The sequence below is a fragment of the Poromitra crassiceps genome (genome assembly GCF_964638095.1).
Source record: "Poromitra crassiceps genome assembly, chromosome: 14".
In the NCBI taxonomy this organism is placed as follows: Eukaryota; Metazoa; Chordata; class Actinopteri; order Beryciformes; family Melamphaidae; genus Poromitra; species Poromitra crassiceps.
The window spans coordinates 13,878,870-13,899,230 of NC_139633.1; the positions used below are offsets into that span (position 1 = coordinate 13,878,870).

Genomic DNA, 20,361 nt, shown 5'->3' on the forward strand with positions numbered 1-20,361 from the left:
GATTAATCGATGATGAAAATAATTGTTCGTTGCAGCCCTGAAGTATCCTACTTCACGTCATACTTGTATACTCACACGTCATTAGCTGTCATGTGGGAGTGAGTCGTACCATGCTGTGTTGGTCAGCCAGCCTGGAAATGAGCAAATTCACTCAGGCATGACCGTACAGCCTGGAGAAGGAGACCTCACTAATTATTACTCTCTCTTTCTCTTTCTCTTTCTCTTTCTCTCTCTCTCTCTCTCTCTCTCTCTCTCACTCTCTCTCTCTCTCACACGGCTACAGCACAACAGCCAAGGCTCACGGGGGAAATTAATTACGATGCAACACACACATACACCAACAGAGACATGCTGAGGTAGGCCTAATTAGGTGTCTGATAGCGTAGAGTTAACAAAATTTACACCCCCCCCACACACACGCACACACACTCTCTATCCTCTTGCATATCAATGCAGAAAACCACCATTGTTCAGTGAACAAACCACGCTTCTTCATTGCTACTACTCCTACTACTACTACTACTCCTACTACTACTCCTCCTCCTACTACTCCTACTACTACTGCTACTACTATGATGACTACTACTCCAACTACTCCTACTACTACTACTCCTACTACTACTCCTCCTCCTACTACTACTACTCCTCCTCCTACTACTATGATGACTACTACTCCTACTACTCCAACTACTACTACTCCTACTACTATGATGACTACTGCTCCTACTACTACTCCTCCTACTACTCCTCCTACTACTACTATGATTACTACTACTCCTATACTACTACTACTACTATGATGACTACTACTATGACTACTACTACTACTGTCTTCTGACAATTTAGTCCCATCTGTCCACTTGCCTTTCCTTTGCGTTTCTCATGCTCATACACTCATTAATTCCCTCCCTCCCCTCTTTCCTCCCACTTCTGTCAGAGCAATACGTCCTGCACCAAACCTTTGATCTCTAAAAAGACGACTTTTCTGCAATTGAGAATGACTGATATGTAGTTGACATTTTGCACAATGCAGAGATGAATGAGAGACTAACAAGAGATGTTAGGGGAGAGAGAGAGAGAGAGAGAGAGAGAGAATGACTTTGAGAGGAAGGGAAGGAGAAGGGTGGAGGAAATGAGAGGAAGAGAGAGAGAGACTCTAATTCAGCCTGTCTGCATGTTCTAATGAAAGCCGTCTAATGTTATTCATGAGTTTTCCTACTGTGCCCACAGTCCAACCATGGAGCTGCCATCACTTCACACAGTGAGATCATCTCTGACAGAGGAGGGGGGGGGGAGATGAGGGGAAGAAAGCGAGAGAGCAAGAAAAAGACAAAGTGAGAAAGGGAGATGATAGAAACACAGAGAGAGAGGGAGATGATCAGGGCTCGACATTAACGGCTGCCCGGTTGCTCCGGGCAACCAAAAAAAAAGGGCAACCATTTCTTGGCCTTTGGTTGCCCCAGGGGCAACCACGTTTTAACATGCAAGAAAATATGTACAGCAGCAAACAGCAAAATATACACCAAATAAATATGTTTTACTTTAATACTTGTTGTGAGTGACATATATGTGACGTTTTATTGCTGTTACAATTGGAACGATGTTACTAATTACCAGTCGGAACCTACATGATGCATGCTGCACGACACGTGCGGTGTGTTTAACGAGTACTGACTCGGACAGGTGGCTGCTCGCACACAATCACAGCGGCTGCAAGACGCACCGTGAAGATATCAAAAGCAGATGAAGTCTGGCTGCATGGTTCCAAGCCCCGACTAATAACGCTGTCGCTAACTTTGCGTCAGCATCCACATCACAAATCGAGCTGCAAGATGATAATTCAAAGAACAAGAACGAAGAACCGCGTCCGCCCGCAGCCCCGCACAGAAACAAAGGACGAGGAAATTGTCAAGTCATCGAGGTGAAATGCGTCTTTGAACGGGACGGAAAACTAACGCTATACTGCAAAGCATGTAGCCTACAACAAGCCTACAACATACACCTCGACCAGGACATCCTTCAAAAACTTGACATGTGCTGAGGAATGCTTTGCATCCCTGCCTCGTCTGCCTGACTGTCAGCCTGTCACATACAGGGTGAGAGAGAGGGAGTGCAGCGGCCAAGGCCGCTTCTGGGCCTTTTGGGGCCCTATGCAACATCTTAGAGTGGGGGCCCCAAACCACTGTCATCATAGAGTGCGTTTACATGCACACCAATAAACTGATAACTGTGAGTAATCAGTTTATGGCAATAATCTGATTTCTGCGTTTACATGCACTTTAATAATCCGACAATAGGAAAAACCCGGGTTTACATGATTCAGTCAATTAGTCGGATTTCTCTCCAGAAGGCGGCGGTAATTCAACTTTTTACATGCAACTTGTACATGCGCAGTGCATGGGCAGATGTATAAACCCACAAGAAACCTGATACACTGTATACATGCACTCAAAAGACAGGTTATTGGCCAAAAACCTAGGTATGTTTATCGGTTTATTCATAACCTGATAACGGCCATAAACGGATAAAGCTTATCGGTTTATGCTGTTTACATGACCATTTGAATAATCAGGTAACTCCAGAAATCCGCTAATAAACTGTTTATTGTCTGCATGTAAACGCACTCATAGTATCCCTGAATGAACATGAGGAGGCATAGGCTACTTAATTATCAATAACGCTTTTAATTAATACATTTAAGCACAATATGAAGAATAACTGTTTAAAAAAATGAAAATGAAAGTTCACAAATATTAGTTAAACAAATCCCCTTCAGTGCAAATGCATTATAAAAACAAAATTAAGATTTGTTTAGAAAACGACATTACACAAATTTATATTTTTCAAATTTACACAATAGATTAATGGCTGAAGTAGATGCTGATATGTTGCATGTGAATATAATCTCACTATGAAATTATTATTATTATTTTTATCATGTGCACAGCAAGCATGTGGTCAAGAGGCTCTTTGGGGTGAGTCATTCATTAATTCAGTGTCAGGAACGGATAATGGATAGGATGTCATCAGTGATGATGTCATCAGTGATGATGTTATCAGTGATGATGTCTTCGGTTGATTGAGTGAAAATTGTAGCCTTCCTCAGTTGCTCTAAATTGGCCTTCGTAACTTACACCATTGCTGAAGCAGGTCACACACACACACACACACACACACACACACACACACACACACACACTAGTCTCGCATAGATGATCATGATATCTACGTCTGGAACACAACTCTCAAAAGTGGGTTAAAGCTGCATTCAGTGATGTTTTTGTGTTAAGTGTTAAATAGCTCTACTGTATAGTAACTTGGAACTCTTAACCCCCTGCTGTCCTCTATCTCTCTCCTGTAGTCCTGCATGCAGGGCGAACGTATGTATCTCCGCAACCGTGGATTTGGGGTGAAAAAATGCATGTAGTCCTTTACAGGCATCATGATCTGACCTTCCATTTCCCAGAAAATGTAAACATTTCTCTGATTGGATAGTGGGAGGTCGCCCACCTCCCACTATCCGACCATTATATATACTTTTTTTTTTTTTTTACAGTGTAATCCAGCAGCAGCGACTGCCATCTTTCATTGACTCCTAGAGTCTGAGTTATGTTCCCACTTCATATGCTGAGGCTTGGCAGAACCTGCCTGTGTTTAGGTTTGGCTGCTCCTATCTATCTATTGTTATGACTTTGTCTCATGTACTGCAGGGCCAGGCCTGGGTATCTTAAACTGTGGGTGGCGGCCATGTTTCTGCTGGATCTCAACATGACACGAATAGCAATGTTTCCATGAACCCGGGTCGCAGGGTGTCTCTAACATGTATATCAATTTACCATTGGCTTCCAGGCTGCAAAGGTTGCTGCAGACAGACACAGCCATGTTTTCCTTAGTTCTGACTGAGACACACACACACACACACGCACACACACACACACACACACACACACACACACACACACACACACACACGCTTCTGCCCATGTACACAGAATGGGTGAAACTGGTAAATATCATATTTCCTCTTTTCCTGACAGAGAAAGGTGACAGTCTCAGCCAGCGAGCCAGGCTCATGAAAACATTGCTATTCTCCTCATGCTTGTAAGGCAGGGACGAAATGAGGGGGAGGGCTGGACGAGAGGAGCAAACCTGAGAAGCAGAAAAGAGTTGCATCATGAGGAGGTCAGAGGAGAAGAGATGAGGAAGGAGGACAGGAAAGAAATGGAGTGTAGGCTTGGCTCATTTTTCGATAATATCATTTGCCTGTCACCGAATGGTTTCCGTCTCCTTAACACATTGAGTGCCAAGGACGTCTCTGGACGTCCTAAAAAAAAGTAACGAGGAGTGCCAAGGACGTCTGTGGACGTCCTAAAATCATAATTCATATTATTCCATAATTCTGCTGTTTAAGGTCGTACCTAGCCAGTGAGCATGAATCCCTTCAAGGGATCACACGGCGCCACCTTAAAACTCTATACGGGAGCTGCGCCACCCACCTCAGATCCTTTACTTTGTGCAGGAGAAAACGGAGAAAGCCGTGATCAGAGAGACACCGACGCATGCTGCAGCCAGAGCCACACAGATTGCTCTGTCCGCAGCCGACAGTTGACTGCGATCCGAGCCCACAACTGAGCTCCTCCGCCGCTGTCTATCCGCCTGCACACAGCCTCTCCACATGACCACCCACCAGAAAGGCAGCACCCGAAGCCGAACGGCTAAACCTTCTCCCTCAGTCCCGCCTGCCATTTCCTTGTTGCACTGAAATCCGCCCGGGGCAAAAACTGAGGCTGCGAAGACAGACTATGTGCGTGTGGGGAGGAGCCCGCAGCTCCGGGGGGGAGAGGGGGGGGGGGGGGGAGGGCGCACGCAGGCTGCACAGAACCACACCATGTCACTACATCAGAAAACACCAGCCAGAGTCAGTGAATGCGCTTGAAATTAGAGTATTCATAAAAGTGACTTTATCTTGAAAAGTAAAAAAAGACAGCAGAAAACCCTTGAAAGTGCGCTTGTTTCAGAGGCTGTCATTTCATAATGGAACTGTCTAGAAACAAAATTTCTTCTTTGAAAGAAGTAGGAGTGTCCACTGTCCAATGTTTCATTAGAGTCCAACCCTGTTCATATAGCCCTAATAGAAAAAATTCTATAGCTGTTTTCAACTGAATGGAAGTGAATCTGGCACAGGCTCCAGACAATTTTACTGAAGCGCTGTGGCACTCAATGTGTTAATAAACGTGTGTCTAGGCCGGGGTATTTACTACTAGTCACATATATCAGTATGTACGTCCCTCAAACAGGCAACATGCATCATTCAACGATCAGACAGCCAGAAATACATCTAAGTAAACATGGTCATATCTGAGCTAAAGGGATACTGCCTACTCACACCTAACAGTCCGCGACATGCCGAATATCGCAAAATTTGAAAAATTACAATGACAAGAAGACCCCCTTTCCCAACGATTATATTGTGTATCACGGTATTTGGGTGGGACTATATCGTGATAATAAAATGTTGGATATAATCACCAAAGCCTATGATTGAGAGAAAGTGGAGGGAGGAGCGAACAGAGCAGAAGAGATGTTAATGAGTGTTTTGTAAACCTCTCCAAGCCCACAGAAGCTTCCAGCCAAAGAGTCACAGACACTGATAGATGGTCATAGGAAACACTTAACTCCTGTCTCTAATGTTGACAGGCAACAGTGCTTTCTGTCAGAACTAGAGTGTGTGTTTGTGTCTGAGAGAGAGAGGCGTTATGGAGAAGGAGAGACAGAGAGAGAGTTTGTGTGTGTGTGTGTGTGTGTGTGTGTGTGTGTGTGTGTTTGTGTTAGGGTTGTCAAAAGTATCGAAAAGTATCAATACTAGGGATGGGGCCGATCTGATCCAATATCGGTATCCGGTGCCGATATTGGCACTAATTCACGGATCGGATCGGAATCGTATTTTTTTTGGTTGCAATTCCAGTGCGGGCTGTAATTTGCCCATGTATAATAGTATCCTTCTTTGCCTTGTATATTTTCTTAATTTTGTCTGCTTTTTGCAAGGTATATTTTAAAAAACATCTTTAATTGGCCAAATCTTTGCCTATACTGTATATTCAAGAAAAATATTGGTATCGGCATAATATCGGTATCGGCAGATATCCAAATTCAGGTATCGGAATCAGATCGGAAGTGAAAAAAGTGGATCGGTGCATCGCTAATCAATACTGAAAATTTGAATCGGATACAATACTCATTTGCAACAGGTATCGATAGTATCGAAAGTATCAATACTAAAAATTTGAAATGGATACAATACTCATTTGCAACAGTTTTGATACCATCAGTGCTTTCTTTTAATGAAAAATCACTGATTTTTCCCTCCCTATCATTGAGTATCTGTTGCTTCAACAAGCTAAACGTGTTCTGATAGGCTGATGGCGAGCAGGGCTAATCTGCTGTCTAAATGAAAAGTTTGATCAGGCCTAGATTATGGAGAAGTGTGCGTCTGTCCGTCCATCTGTCTAACTTTATTTTTATGCCTCTTGATGTGTCGTCACCCCCCCCCCCCCCCCCTTCCCATTGTATCGAAAATGGTATCGAGTATCGATGTTTTCCTGGGTATCTGTATCGAAGTAGAAATTCTAGTATCGTGATATCCCTAGTGTGTGTGTGTGTGTGTGTGTGTGTGTGTGTGTGTGTGTGTGTGAGGCGTTAGTCAGTGGTTGTGTTTCTGTTCATGTATGCTTGTTTTTGCCTTCAAGGCTGTCTATCATAATGCCATCTACAGACAAGCTACAACGTTCCCAACTATGTCCAATCTAATCTCCTAAGTGTTCCATATTGACCACGATAAGCCCTGGGTTAATGCATTTACATCCATCATAACGTGTTCTACATGACCTCATTGTGTATAAATGTTCCTGATGCCATCCATGGTCATATTTCATTAGCAAATTAAACTCTCATTCCCTCTCTCTCCCTCCCTTTCCCCCCTTCTCTCTCTCTAGGCTCTTTCACACCGGCCTTGAAAGCCGAAAAATGCACGGAAAATAGGATTCGCGCCTCCGATGTGAAAGTCGTGAACGCGCGTTGGTGGATAATTGTTTTAGGCCTTTTGTCCCGCCACGGTAGGTAGTAACAGCGCCGGGTTACCTGGCAACCCGCCTCCATTTGAAAGCGTCGTAGCAGCAAGCCGGAAATGGTGCGAATGGTCAGCTCATTCATAAAAAAATTACAGGGGAAATCACCTCATGTAGCAAGAAAGTGCACGAGTGAAAGTAAAAAAAGTAGCCTATACAATCATGACTGCAGGGACGCCAGGAGGAATGCTCCGTGCGGTTAGGCTTTATGCTCAAACGATGTTGACATTAGTAGGTAAAATTAACGGATATAATAATAAGCTTCAGAGGGCTATAACTGTCTGTGGCGAGTTGGTCTGAGGAGCAGATGCATGCGTTTTGATATTAAGGCGAGTCCGCCCACCATGCGAGTGGTGCTCGCCTTTCAATCCGGGAGCAGGGGATTTCACCTGAAAGTACACTGCAGCACGGGAATGTGGCCGTGCTGCTTGGCTCTGTGTGAAAGCAATTTCTGTGGCGAGGCTGCGGGCTTTGCGGGACTCCTAAACTGCTTTTTTGCCGCGATCTGTGTGTGAAAGAGCCTTCTGTCTCTCTCTATCTAGCCGTTTCTCAGTGTTACGGTTCCCTTGCCTCGGCAGGATGCGTCTTCTTCCTACAGAGGGCAGTCAAGAGTCCTTCATTGCTGACTAGGAAGGACCATGGAAGGACCCATCCTGCCGAGGAACCAACCTTAACAATAGAGCTCAACAGGCACGTGAACTTTTCGTGACGTAATTTACCCCGGAAGTAAGTTCCGCATCCATTTTCTCCATAGACATTTCAATGAATCCAAATATAACAAGTTTTAACGCTCGAACCAAGCCAACACGTCTTCCAGAGAATCGTGAGTGACCATAAAACATTGAGTTTAAGCGAAAACAAAAAAAGAGTATTCAGCTGCACAATGACAGATGTTCCCACAATCAATCCTCAGTCACAGAGGTGAGATGATTCAAACTGCATCCACAGGTCATATAGACTTCAAACTAATACTGCTGCCTACTGCAGCCTACTACTGCCACAATACATGTTGTAGTTACATGCTGCCCTTTGAGGTGTGTATGTGGACACAGGCACACGCACACGCACACACACACACACACACACACACACACACGCGCACACACACACACACACACACACACACACACACACACACACACACACACACACACACACACACACACACACACACACACACACACAACCCCTGACAAAGATCCTGTGACTCAGATCATGTGTGTGTGTGTGTGTGTGTGTGTGTATATTGTTGTGTGGCTGTAATTGGCTGTGTGAAGCAGACGGGCGCTGCTGTGGTCTGCCTTGTTATCAAGATGACAAGCAGAATTGAAAGGACACTGACGCACACACACACACACACACACACACACTCTCTCACACACACACACACACACACACACACACTCTCTCACACACACACACACACACACACACACACACACGTAAGTGCTGTGATCTTAACTGCCTTGGACAGTGTCACAGTAGTCGGGTTTCCATCCACCTGTTTTTATGCAAAATTTCAATTTGCGCATAAAAAAAACGGAGTGGATACGCTAATTCGCAAAAGCCTCCAAATATCGCAAAAAAGTTTTCACGCTTGAGGGAGGCGGAAAAGTCGGGTGTATTGATAAAAGGAAAATGCAAAACGTGCGGTGGAAACAGATGAAGCGATATTCCGTTGTCTCTCCATTCAAAAACAACACAGTTTGCCTTGATCACTGCAAAACATGACGTGCCGTGTGTAACCTCCACACAATAGGGCTACACACGGTAATTCATGGTTAATACGCAGCACAATACCCGCCGTGGTAAACAGAAGAAGACTGGGATATTAACTTTAAGGCGACTCACTTCTAGACTTGAATGAAATTGTATTCACTTACTATCTGCTCTGTGGATTATAACGTTATGCTTGCCGAGTCGCACCTGGTAATCCAGAAATGGCGTTATGGTACCTTTGTCTACTTGTAGATCATCAAGAAACTTTAAATTAATAACGTTAGATGTGTTTAACAGAGCTGTATATCAGGTCAGACAGACAGACAGCTCAGACAGCCTCAAACACGAGGTGATTAACAGCTCTATAATTCGCAAAATAGCAGTGGATGGAAACGCGCATTATTTTCGCGCAACTTTCTGAAAATTTGATTAAAAGTTGCGATACATTTGGATGGAAACCCAGCTAGTGTATGTGATATTGTGTTTTGGCGTGGAGATGGCAGTCTAGCTAGACAACATATACACACACATGAGACACAATCATCCTAATGTATGGCAAATAGCAACAGTTGAAGGAATGGACAAGGTGTGACAGAGTGAAAAGTCGAGACAATGACAGTAAAACAAAGCAACCTGGAGAACAATGCATTATGTTTAGTCAACTACAGGATGAGCAGAACTCACATCTGAAGTGCTGGTCACATGACTCCCCAATTAGTTGTCCTCTTCCTCATGTTTTTGACCCTTTGCCTGTAGTTTTAGTCTGATTGTTAACAGTGACTCCTGCTGGTGAGGTTGAGCCAGCCTTATTTTCAGTCATTTTCCGCTGCGTTCTTTTCTTGCATGCTGTGAGTGCCAGATCTCTCTTTGTAGAAGCTTAGTTGACATATTGTGCAGAGTTAATGAATCTCTCTCTCTTTGTCTCCAGACACGAGTCCTTGTTGAGGTGTTCCCAGTGTAAGATGGCCCGCTACTGTGATATCACCTGCCAGGTACAGTATGCTGTGTGTGTGTGTGTGTGTGTGTGTGTGTGTGTGTGTGTGTGTGTGTGTGTGTGTGTGTGTGTGTGTGTGTGTGTGTGTGTGTGTGTGTGTGTGTGTGTGTGTGTGTGTGTGTGTGTGTGTGTGTGTATATGAATATATCATCTCGACGTGCTGCTTTTTCTTCTTTGTTTCCACATACATTTTGTATTCCACTTCTGAAGATTAATTTTGATAGCCATCATAGGGAGTAATCATATCTCAAATCATAAAGTGCAAAGAAAAAGTCATTTAAAGGGACATCTAAAGGGGGGGAATTCATAACACTAGAGACACTGTATGAAATAGGCCACGCCCATCATGGGGGAAAGAGCTCCATTCACTTCCATACACCAGCGGCATTTTCCTTGAATTAAACATAGCTAAAAGCTGTTGTGTGGTGGGCTGCTCAGACAACAAATGTAAAAAAGTTTGTTTGTACTCCCGAGCAAAACAAGGAAGCCATTGAGAATTGGCGTGAAGAAAAATGTGGATCTAGCTGTCAAGGAAGTAAGTTGGAGTGTTCATCTTCATACAAAGATCATATATACATATATGATCTTAGTATACAACACGTGACATAGGAGAACGCCAGGATTGGGGGGGAGTTTTTGTTTTCCCCTGTTTTGGGCGTGGTTTCTGAATGATGACGCGCTCCGCGGTGTCTCTATAATTCATTCATTCATTTATTAAGGACTGCACAACAGAGTCGGCAGAATTTGCTTTCGGTACAGTTACAGCACATAGCAACTGTGTCAGCATAGACATTACAATACATAGACAACAAATAGCAATGTAAATACAGGACATTCAACATAGACAGTCACAGAGATGACCGTTATATGGTGAAAAGAGTCAAAGGTGAGTGGAGTTCAGAAACCTGATGGCAGTGGGGAAAAAGCTGTTTTTGAACCGGGTTGTTTTGGTGGAAATGGATCTATAGCGCCTATAGCAAATCCTGTTTTGCTTGTGTGTGTGTTTGTTTGTTTTGAAATGTCCTCTGCCTCCTCCAGAAACAAGCTTGGTCTGGCCATAAGAGAGAGTGTAAGGGTCTGCGGAGCCTCCTACCCAGAATTCCCACTGACTCGGTTCGTCTGGCTGCCAGGATCATCTTTGCTCTGGTATGTTATCTGGAGTCTCTCTGTCTTTCTCTCATATACTTGCTGATATACAGTAAAACAGCACTCTCATATGACTTCAGTGATTTACCTCCTCTGCCTTTTCCTCTCTAGATAACTCCATCTCAGAGCAGCAGTGAGGAGCTGTACACTTTAGAGGAGCATGAATCACGTAAGTCTCTCCTCCGTGTGTGTGTGTGTGTTCATGTGTGTGTTCATGTGTGTGTGTTCATGCCAATTGACTAAAAAGGGGGGCAGTGGGGGGCAAATTTCGAAAAATTCTGTCTTTCTTCTAGACCTGAGTTCCATGTCAGAGCAGAAGACGCAGGGTCTGTCCCAGCTGGCCTCCATGTTGCAGCTCTACCTTCAGCAGGAAGAAGCTCACCTTGCACAGGAAGTGACATCAGCGATGCCACCCTCCTGCCGAGACCCCCTCAGCCTGATCGCAAAGGTCAGCTAAATTGTCACACACGCAGACGCAAATGCACACAGAGTCACGCATACAGTAGATACACATACAGTATACATCCTGGCACACACACATGCACATTCACACATACAGAGACACACACCCACAATCACTTACAAACATGCCTACAGATGCACATTTACGCACACGCACACACACACACACATAGTCATTAACATATGTCTAAGATCTTCCCAGCATCTGTGATTAGATCGTAGTGTGTGTGTGTGTGTAATTCCCGGAACAACCTGAGGTCTTATTCTCTTAAAACACACCAGATGCTGTCATGATGACAATCTAAACCGCAAATGCAACCATGTCTTTGTCTGGATCTCACCTCATCTGGCGCGCGTGACTCCCTGCTGTGACATTTCTGTGGCGTCAGGTGTTCGGATTTCAACGTGTGTGTGTGTGTGTGTGATCACGCCATTCCCCCATGTGACCCGTCCGACCGACCAGAGGAGGCACTAGTGCAGCGACCGGGACTCGTATTCCCACCTGCAGACACGGCCAATTGTGTCTGTAGGAAGATCTGACTAAGCCGGGGGTACCGCGGCCGGGAATTGAACCCGGGTCTCCGTGGTGGTCGGCACTTGCTTTGACCTCCACACTACCCATACTGCCATTATGATCGCTGTTAACAGTCACTTAAATTCACATATTACAACGTCATATTTCTGCTCCGCTACTTTTACTTTCTCCATATTTGTTGTAGGGCTGCCCTCAACCAAAGATTATCCTGGTCGACCAGAAATCGACCCCAGCTCCGACCAATCGATTGGTCGAAACGGAGTCTAAAAAATATAAATATATCTTTTTTTGCAGTGTAAGTTTTTAGTTTTTGCAGTGTACTTTTTTTGTTCTTATTTTTTGCAGTGTACTGACTGAGTACACTATACCTGATAGCTGATAATTATAAATAAAAGCTATTTGCAGCATTGTAACATTACCGGAATGGACAGACTGATCAGCGTGCCCTGCACCTCCTGGCCATATTCAGCTGCGGTTGGAAACGGCTTTCAGAAAGCGTGTGCGATGGTTATGGTTATGTAACGTAACATGCGCCAATCACGCACGTGTGTGTGTGTGTGTGTGTGTGTGTGTGTGTGTGCGCGCGTGCGTGCATGTATGTGTATTTCCAGTGTGTGCTGGTTTGTGAAGGGCGTTGTGGCCATTTGACACCTCTATCTGCGTGCATACTGTGTAGTCTGAGGCACTCTTCGGTATCACAGGCCCATTTCACACTATACAGTGCAGGTAAATGATACCAAACACGCGATGATGTCAGCATCTACATGTAGGCAGTGTGTGTGTGTGTGTGTGTGTGTGTGTGTGTGTGTGTGTCTGTGTGTGTGTGTGTGTGTAATGATCTGGCTAGCTCCTATAGAATTATACTGTATGTATACACAGAAACCACTCCCCCTGAATGCCAAAGGTATAGGATGTGCATAATGTTTGGTGATCTCATGGATGATCACCTGTTTATTGGACGGGACAAACATGTGACAGAAAACACACACACACACACACACACACACACACACACGCTTTCACACACTGATGCTGTGACACACACTGTCTCAGTATCTCTGGCTACAAGTTCACATTCAATATTAAAAAAACATATTCATGGTTCTTTTTGTTCTCTCTCTCTCTCTCTCTCTCTCTCTCTGTCTCTCTCTCTGTCACATTGTTCTCCCCAAAGCAGAGACCCCCTCCCCCCCCCCCCCCCCACACACACACACACACACACACACACACACACACACACACACACACACACACACACACACACACACACACACACAGGGTGCTTGAGCAGACTCTGTAGGCTGGACACCATCACATCTTGAGAGTGACACAACTCTCAGTTGATACCACTCTGGACTGAAAGTCAATCTAGACATGACATAGTTATTAGTACAAAGACAGCTAACAACAACAACAACAACCACAATAACAATAACAACAACAGCCACCGCCATCGTGATCATCATCCAGGTGTAGCTTCAGCCTGAGTGATGTGTGGTTCTGTTTTTAACCTACAACCAGAATGTTATTTTAGAGAGCACCAATAGGGGGCACTGTGATTACATGGACAGCAAGGAGTGGGGAAGTCTTTGATTGCACTCTCTCTCTCTCTCTCTCTCTTCCTGCAGTATTCTCTTGCTCTCTGTCTTATAGACGTTTTCAACTCGACAACAGAAACATTCTAAATTACCCCCAGCTTACTTCCTGTTGCAGTGTTTGCTCGTACAATAACTGACAGGACGTCAGCTAGGTTCCAAACTGTTCCCTAGCAACACATTCTGTGAAAACTGTCTATAGACTTCTATTGTTTTCTGTCTGCAGTCTTTTCTGTTCCAATGTCAGTCTCTACTTTCCGTCTCTCTCTTTGTGTCTCTCTCATTTGCTCTCCCTCTACCTGTATCTCTCTCTGTCTCTGTAACTCTCTCCATCTCTCCATTCTGCTTGTATCTCTCTGCCCTCTTTGTCTCTGTAACTCTCTCCATTCTCTACATCTCTTCTTGTGTCTCTCTCTTCATAACCCGTCTCTGGACAGGCACTTCTTTCACTCTTTTTCCTCCTTTCTCTCCCTCCTCTACTCATTCTCTCTCTCTCTCTCTCTCTCTCTCTCTAATGGCTGAAGTACATAGCAAATGAGGAGTTTATTATTGTGTACTTGGAATGCTCCGTGTGCTCAACAAAATAGGTCGTAATGCTGTGTGTGTGTGTTTATGGGTGTGTGGGGGGTCTGGAGTCTTACAATAGGGGAGTGTTTTATGCGATGCACACACACACACACACACACACACACACACACACACACACACACACACACACACACTCTTACAGCAGCAGGACTCGCAATGAAGTAATGCACCACAGCATCATTACTGCTCTCTTAATATACCCTAGAGGAGCTCTGAGGCAGTGCGTGTGTGTAATGTGTATAAGAGCATATTATGCTCAATGTCTGCACCAGTTTCCCTCCATAGTGTGTTGCTTCAGACTGCAGTGGTGTGTGTGTGTGTGTGTGTGTGTGTGTGTGTGTGTGTGTGCGCACGTGTGTATTGGTCAGACAGACTGCAGTGGTAGTGGTGCAATAAGCAGTGACAGATGAGATCTGGCCACCCCACGTTTTATTGCCCCCCCCCCCCCCCCCCAAGCAACTTCCTCTCTCTGGAGTGTGTGTGTGTGTGTGTTGTGTACAATTACTTTCTTGTGTGTGTGTGTGTGTGTGTGTGTGTGTGTGTGTGTGTGTGTGTGTGTGTGTCTGTGTGTGTCTTATTGTTATGCTGCATCAGCCCTTGCTGCATGGAGACCCATTTCTCACAACACACTCCTCGCATGACCGGCATGTTACCCCCATAACACACACACACGCACACACACCCACACACAGACACACACGCACACACACGCACGCACGCGTGCACACACACACACACACACACACACACAGACACAGACACACACGCACGCGCGCACACACACTAAACCTGTTCCTGTGTGTCTTGTTCTCGCTCTCTCAGCCTCATCGCTTCACTCTGCCTGCCTGTCACTTCTCTTCTCATTCACTCCGTCTTGCTTCTCTTATTTGAAATATTGGTTTTTGTATCTAAATTCACAGTGCATACAGTGATTCACCAGGCCTATACTAGCTTTAGAATTTTAAAGGGATAGTCCACATTTTTTAAAGTCTAGCCTTATTTGCTACTTACCAAAGATGATGTTGATTGGTAGAGTTCTTTCTCAGCACAATCCATCCTGTTCCTCATAGTAGCTCTGGGAAGTTGGTCAAAAACGAAGCAAAGGTCACTGGGGTCACGCTCCTGTATGTACAAGCTGACTGAGGATCGCTAAAATTTCATCCACACTGCACACAAAGTAAATTTCAGTGAGCTTCAGTCAGCTTCTTGGCTATAGGCTATAGAGGCTAAAACCATTGTTTGCCTAATTTTTCAGAAACAAAGGTTGGGGCTTGAGCAGAACACATGTCTAGGGGCTTGCTTAAACAGGAAGATGTTTAATGAAACTGAGAATATGTCAATGTTTATTATTATTGTTATTGTTATGACGTGTAGTTCTTAAGCCTGTGGAGAATAACGCAGTATGCACGATCTGATCACTCCTTAAATAAAGTTTGCTGTGAAACGTTTGTACAGAGGCATGTTTTTGGTTTTACTTCTTCATATTATACTTGCAGTTATCTAGGCAATGTTGATGTTTCTATTAATGAACAAATAGGTAACATGTATCATCGCGTTAGCATTATATTCACTAAATCTGGCTTCAAACGACCCAAATTGGGCTCCAAACGGCCCAAATTGGGCTTCAAACGGCCCACATTTTTTGCCGGCGAGCGCATCAGCCCGTATCGGCCTGGCCTGCTTGGTATCTAATGCCCGGCCTGAATTATGATCCCAGTCCGCCCCTGCTCTGACCAAAACATAAAAAACTGCGGATTTAAAGAAAATATTTTTTCAATGTTTTTTTTAGTTTTGGTCTGAGTGAAATGTTCTATGGTCTCTCCCGATTCTCCAAGTTAACCCAACTCTCATTTACTCCAATTGTGTAGAGAAAGTGGGTAAATGAAGTGGCCACTTCCTCTGAAGCTGAAGGCTGCTGGTAACATCTGACCACAATCATATCTCAACCATTTGGGGAGGGATCATTTAATTGCCGAGAGTTCAAAGCAGTTTGGTTTGCTGATGGACTGGACTAGATAAAGTTCAATGAGTCTGCACAATAACAACTTCCTCAATTTAGTTTTTTAGCGTCTGTGAATGGTAGTAGATTGAGTAGACTCCCGCACACTGTCTCCCCTTAACAAGACTTTATTAAATAGGAAAGGAGGAGGCAGGAACCCAGGAATGAGATGATGAGCAGATGATGAGCGACGGAGAGAAAAGAGAAGAACTGGGGCATCTGGGTAGTGTCGAGGTAAAAGCACTCTCGTATCACCGCGGAGACCCAAGTTCAATTCCCGGTAGCGGTACTTCTGGCTTGGTCAGATGTTCATTCCTACAGACACAATTGGCTGTGTCTGGATGTGTCCTGGTCGCTGCAACAGAGCCTCCTCTGCTCTGGTCGGTCGGGGCGCCGGTTCGGGGGCATTGGGATCTGGGGGGAAATAGCGTGATCCTTCCACGCGCGACGTCCTGCCAGTGAAACTCCTCACTGTCAGGTGAAAAGAAGCGGCTGGTGACTGAACATGTATCGGAGGAAGCATGTGCTACTGCTCTCCCCAGATCGGCAGAGGGGGTGAGACCACGACCGGCACAGCAGGGGGAATTGGCCAAGTACAATTGGGGAGAAAAATCTGAAAAGAAGAAAAAAAAGAATAATAATTGAATGCAATTGTAAAACCAGTGGGCAAGCCCACTCCCTTCCCTCTGTGGATTCGGAAGTGAATTGAAAAGCTGTAGTTCCTCGAATGGCCACTAGGCATCGGGGGCAGTAGGCATTCCCCGCATATTAAAATGCCCGACTTTGTAACAGGATTAAACATCTTTCTAGTTAGGGGCGAAACACGGTTTTGGTCGATATAGCTCATTTCACCTTTTCATAACAACTGTAGGGGGGTCATTTTTTATATAACTCGCCCGTTTGGAGTAAAATAGATGATAGAAAAGGGGGTGATTGACAGATCGTCTGTCCAGTGATTGTGCAGCTTGCCGATCACAGACCAATAGCAGGCGGAGCTGCAGCTCTGCGAAACTCCCATCTCACATGAGGTGCAGAAGGACTCGACTCATTCCCTCCCACTCTGCTGATGAAGAATCAAGATGGTGACACCCACCGTTTGAACTCCGCCAGGAAAACGAAATTGAATGGGATAGATAACGTCCATATTATTTATGTCTATGTGTAACACCAGTGACATATGGCTTGGATTATAGTTAGATGTAGTCAAACGTTAAACACAGAAGTTGCAGATTAACAAGATACGACAATCTACAAAAGACAAATCACAATGAGAATCGCATTAAAATCAACTGCAAACTCAACATTCAGTCAAGTAAACGGCTCATGTGATGATCTAATGTTATGCGGGGGTGGACAGTGACAGTGACGGAACACTATTCTGGGAGGAGCAGACAGGTGCAGAGATGGACGAGGGGAAGGTAGGAAAGGCAGAAGAAGGGAGGGAAGGAGAGTGAGGAGGAGAGAAAATGGATGAAGGCCAGCTGGCAGAGTGACAGAGTGATGGAGAGAGAGCGTGCGTGGAAAACAGGAAAAGAAGAAATGGAAGCGAAGAAAGGAGGAAAAGTGAGAAAGGAGGAGAAGTGAGAATGGGGAAGGGACAAATGGATGGAGAAGGGGAAGATGGAGGGACGGAGCCGAGAAAGAGAGAGAGAGGGAAGTAGCTGTATTTATGCTTGTGTGTATGAGGCTGTATAATGGGGCTCTTGGGAAACATACACACGCACGCATGCCTGATTTAAGCATGCTGGAAGGAAGGAGACTCCCTATGGACAACTATGTTGTATATTGTTTATTACCTATGTATGTGTGGAGACGCTTTATCACACACACACACACACACACACACACACACACACACACACACACACACACACACACACACACACCACCCACCCACACACACACATACCAGCCCCACACACACACACACACCTGATGCCATGTATGAGAACGGAACCAATAAATTTACACCCCTGCGGTAAATTGTTTGGGCTTCAATTACACAAGCAGACATGGGAGAGTGTCATTTTCTGTGTGTCTATTCATATATATATATATATATATATATATATATATATATATATATATATATATATATTTTTTTTTTAACTTATTTGCAGTTTGTCAGGGCAGAGATTGTCGTAATTGTGTGTGTGTGTGTGTGTGTGTGTGTGTGTGTGTGTGTGTGTGTGTGTGTGTGCGCGTGTGCGCGTGTGCGTGTGTGTGTGTGTAATCTCTGGGTGTACATATGGGTGTTGTAGAAGTGTGTGTGTGTGTGTGTAGGAGTAATTTATTCTCATGGCTTTCCTTTATATTTATGGGCCATCTGTTGGGCAGTTAAATGAGAAGCAGACACACTGGCTCCTACTCTATCAAATGGGAAAGTTATCACTTTTCAAAATTGTTACTTGGGAAAGAGTTCAGCTAACTGTTCTCCACAGGAAGGAAGGACAAACACAGAGGATAGAAAGTGTGTGTGTGTGTGTGTGTGTGTGTGTGTGTGTGTGTGTGTGTGTGTGTGTGTGTGTGTGTGTGTGTGTGTGTGTGTGAAGTCATTACAATAATCTGTATGTGTTGGTATGTTCATCCTTATCTCTCTAACGTTTCCCTCCTCGGCCATTGTAGCTGGCAGTGCCATGGGCCCTTTACCTAATTAGCTTAGGCTTTGGGTACACACACACACACACACACACACACACACACACACACACACACACACACACACACACACACACACACACACACACACACACACACACACACACACACACACAGCTTAGTGTAATGACTTTAAGTCCACCATGGATGCTGTCACAGACAGTATAATAGGCAGGCAGAATAAAACCATTTGTTTAATTGACTTAGAGCTCGGCTCCGTGTGCGGGCTCATGGGAGACAGCAGAAGAAGAGAGGAGGAGAGAAGAAGAGATATGAGAGGAGGAGAGAAGGGGACAGGAAGAGAATGAAAATGAGAGGAGGGGACAAGAGGAGAGGGGTAAAGGAGCCGAGATGGAGAGAGTGTTGAAATGAAGAGCAAGAGAAGAGAAGAGAGAGAGAGGGGCAGGGGAAAAAAGAGAGAATGCGGAAGGGGTTGGATAGGGAAACCAGGAAATGGGAGGAGGTGAGGAAGAGCGAATCAAAAATGGCAATAATTCTGAATACGAATGTCGATTTTATTGTTTTATTTTGAAAAGTGATTTGAGCAGTAATGTGTTGTTGCTAGAGATCGGTGTGTGTGTGTGTGTGTGTGTGTGTGCGCGTGTGTGCTTGTGTGTGTTTGCATGTATGTCAATATGCGTAGTCTAGATACAGAACTTGTACATCATTTGTAAAAGAGGATACAATTATGCAATTATAGATTCAATGCAATGCAGTGTCTTGCCGGAGAGATATGATAAAATAAATAATAATAATCCAAAGTAAATAATCATATGCTGTGTGTGTGTGTGTGTGTGTGTGTGTGTGTGTGTGTGAGTGAGTTGGGGGGGTGGGGTTTTCTTAATGAGTAGCTTTCATCTCCAGCTGTGACAGCCGCAGTCTCTCTCTCCTCTCATTTATCCTCCCTCGCTTTTTTCCTCCTTTTCGATCCGCCAACATTTACAGTAATTACTGTCCTTTGGTGGTGGGGAGGGATGGATGGCTCGTGGCATACTGTACCAAGCCTAAAGTGTGTGTGTGTGTGTGTGTGTGTGTGTGTGTGTGTGTGTGTGTGTGTGTGTTTGTGTATCTTGTGTGCTTGGCTAAAATGGCGTCCTGGGGACTGTTCCACAAAGCGAGCTTGCAGCGATGCCAGGCTTATTTCCAGGGAATTTCGTTCCACACATGTTTAATAGAGCTGCTGCAGCTAAATTACCATAGAAACCCATCCTTCCAGACTAGCCTGGTCCTGATCAGACTTATTTTCAAGCTTAGCTTAAAGTCTGGCTTAACTGTGTTATAATCCTACGACCCGACTTCAAATCTGCACTTTCTCCAAGGTTCTGCCCCAGTTATACCTTTTGGTTAATTTATCATTCTATGACATGGACGGCGATGACACCAAAGTTAGGCTAGCCTATGTAAAATTCCCACCAGGTCTCTCATCTAAAGTCTACAACACTTTGGTGAACTTTTGTGGTTTTTAAATAATTCAAATACCCCAATTGAATTAGCATTGATTGCAATGAAAATAAGTATAGTATTAATATGTTGTATCATTT

The 20,361-nt window shown here is 44.6% G+C and overlaps 1 protein-coding gene across 1 annotated transcript in view; it reads left to right on the forward strand.

Annotated features, from left to right (window-relative positions):
* The window catches only part of smyd3 (SET and MYND domain containing 3), a gene marked incomplete at its 5' end in the record, with an annotated part of 92,487 nt that overhangs the window by 10,778 nt on the left and 61,348 nt on the right, over window positions 1-20,361 (forward strand). The window contains 4 exons of the mRNA XM_083651222.1: window positions 9,772-9,835; window positions 10,876-10,983; window positions 11,095-11,152; window positions 11,277-11,431. Coding sequence (XP_083507348.1) covers window positions 9,772-9,835; window positions 10,876-10,983; window positions 11,095-11,152; window positions 11,277-11,431 — 385 coding nt within the window. The remainder of the gene's footprint in view (window positions 1-9,771; window positions 9,836-10,875; window positions 10,984-11,094; window positions 11,153-11,276; window positions 11,432-20,361) is intronic.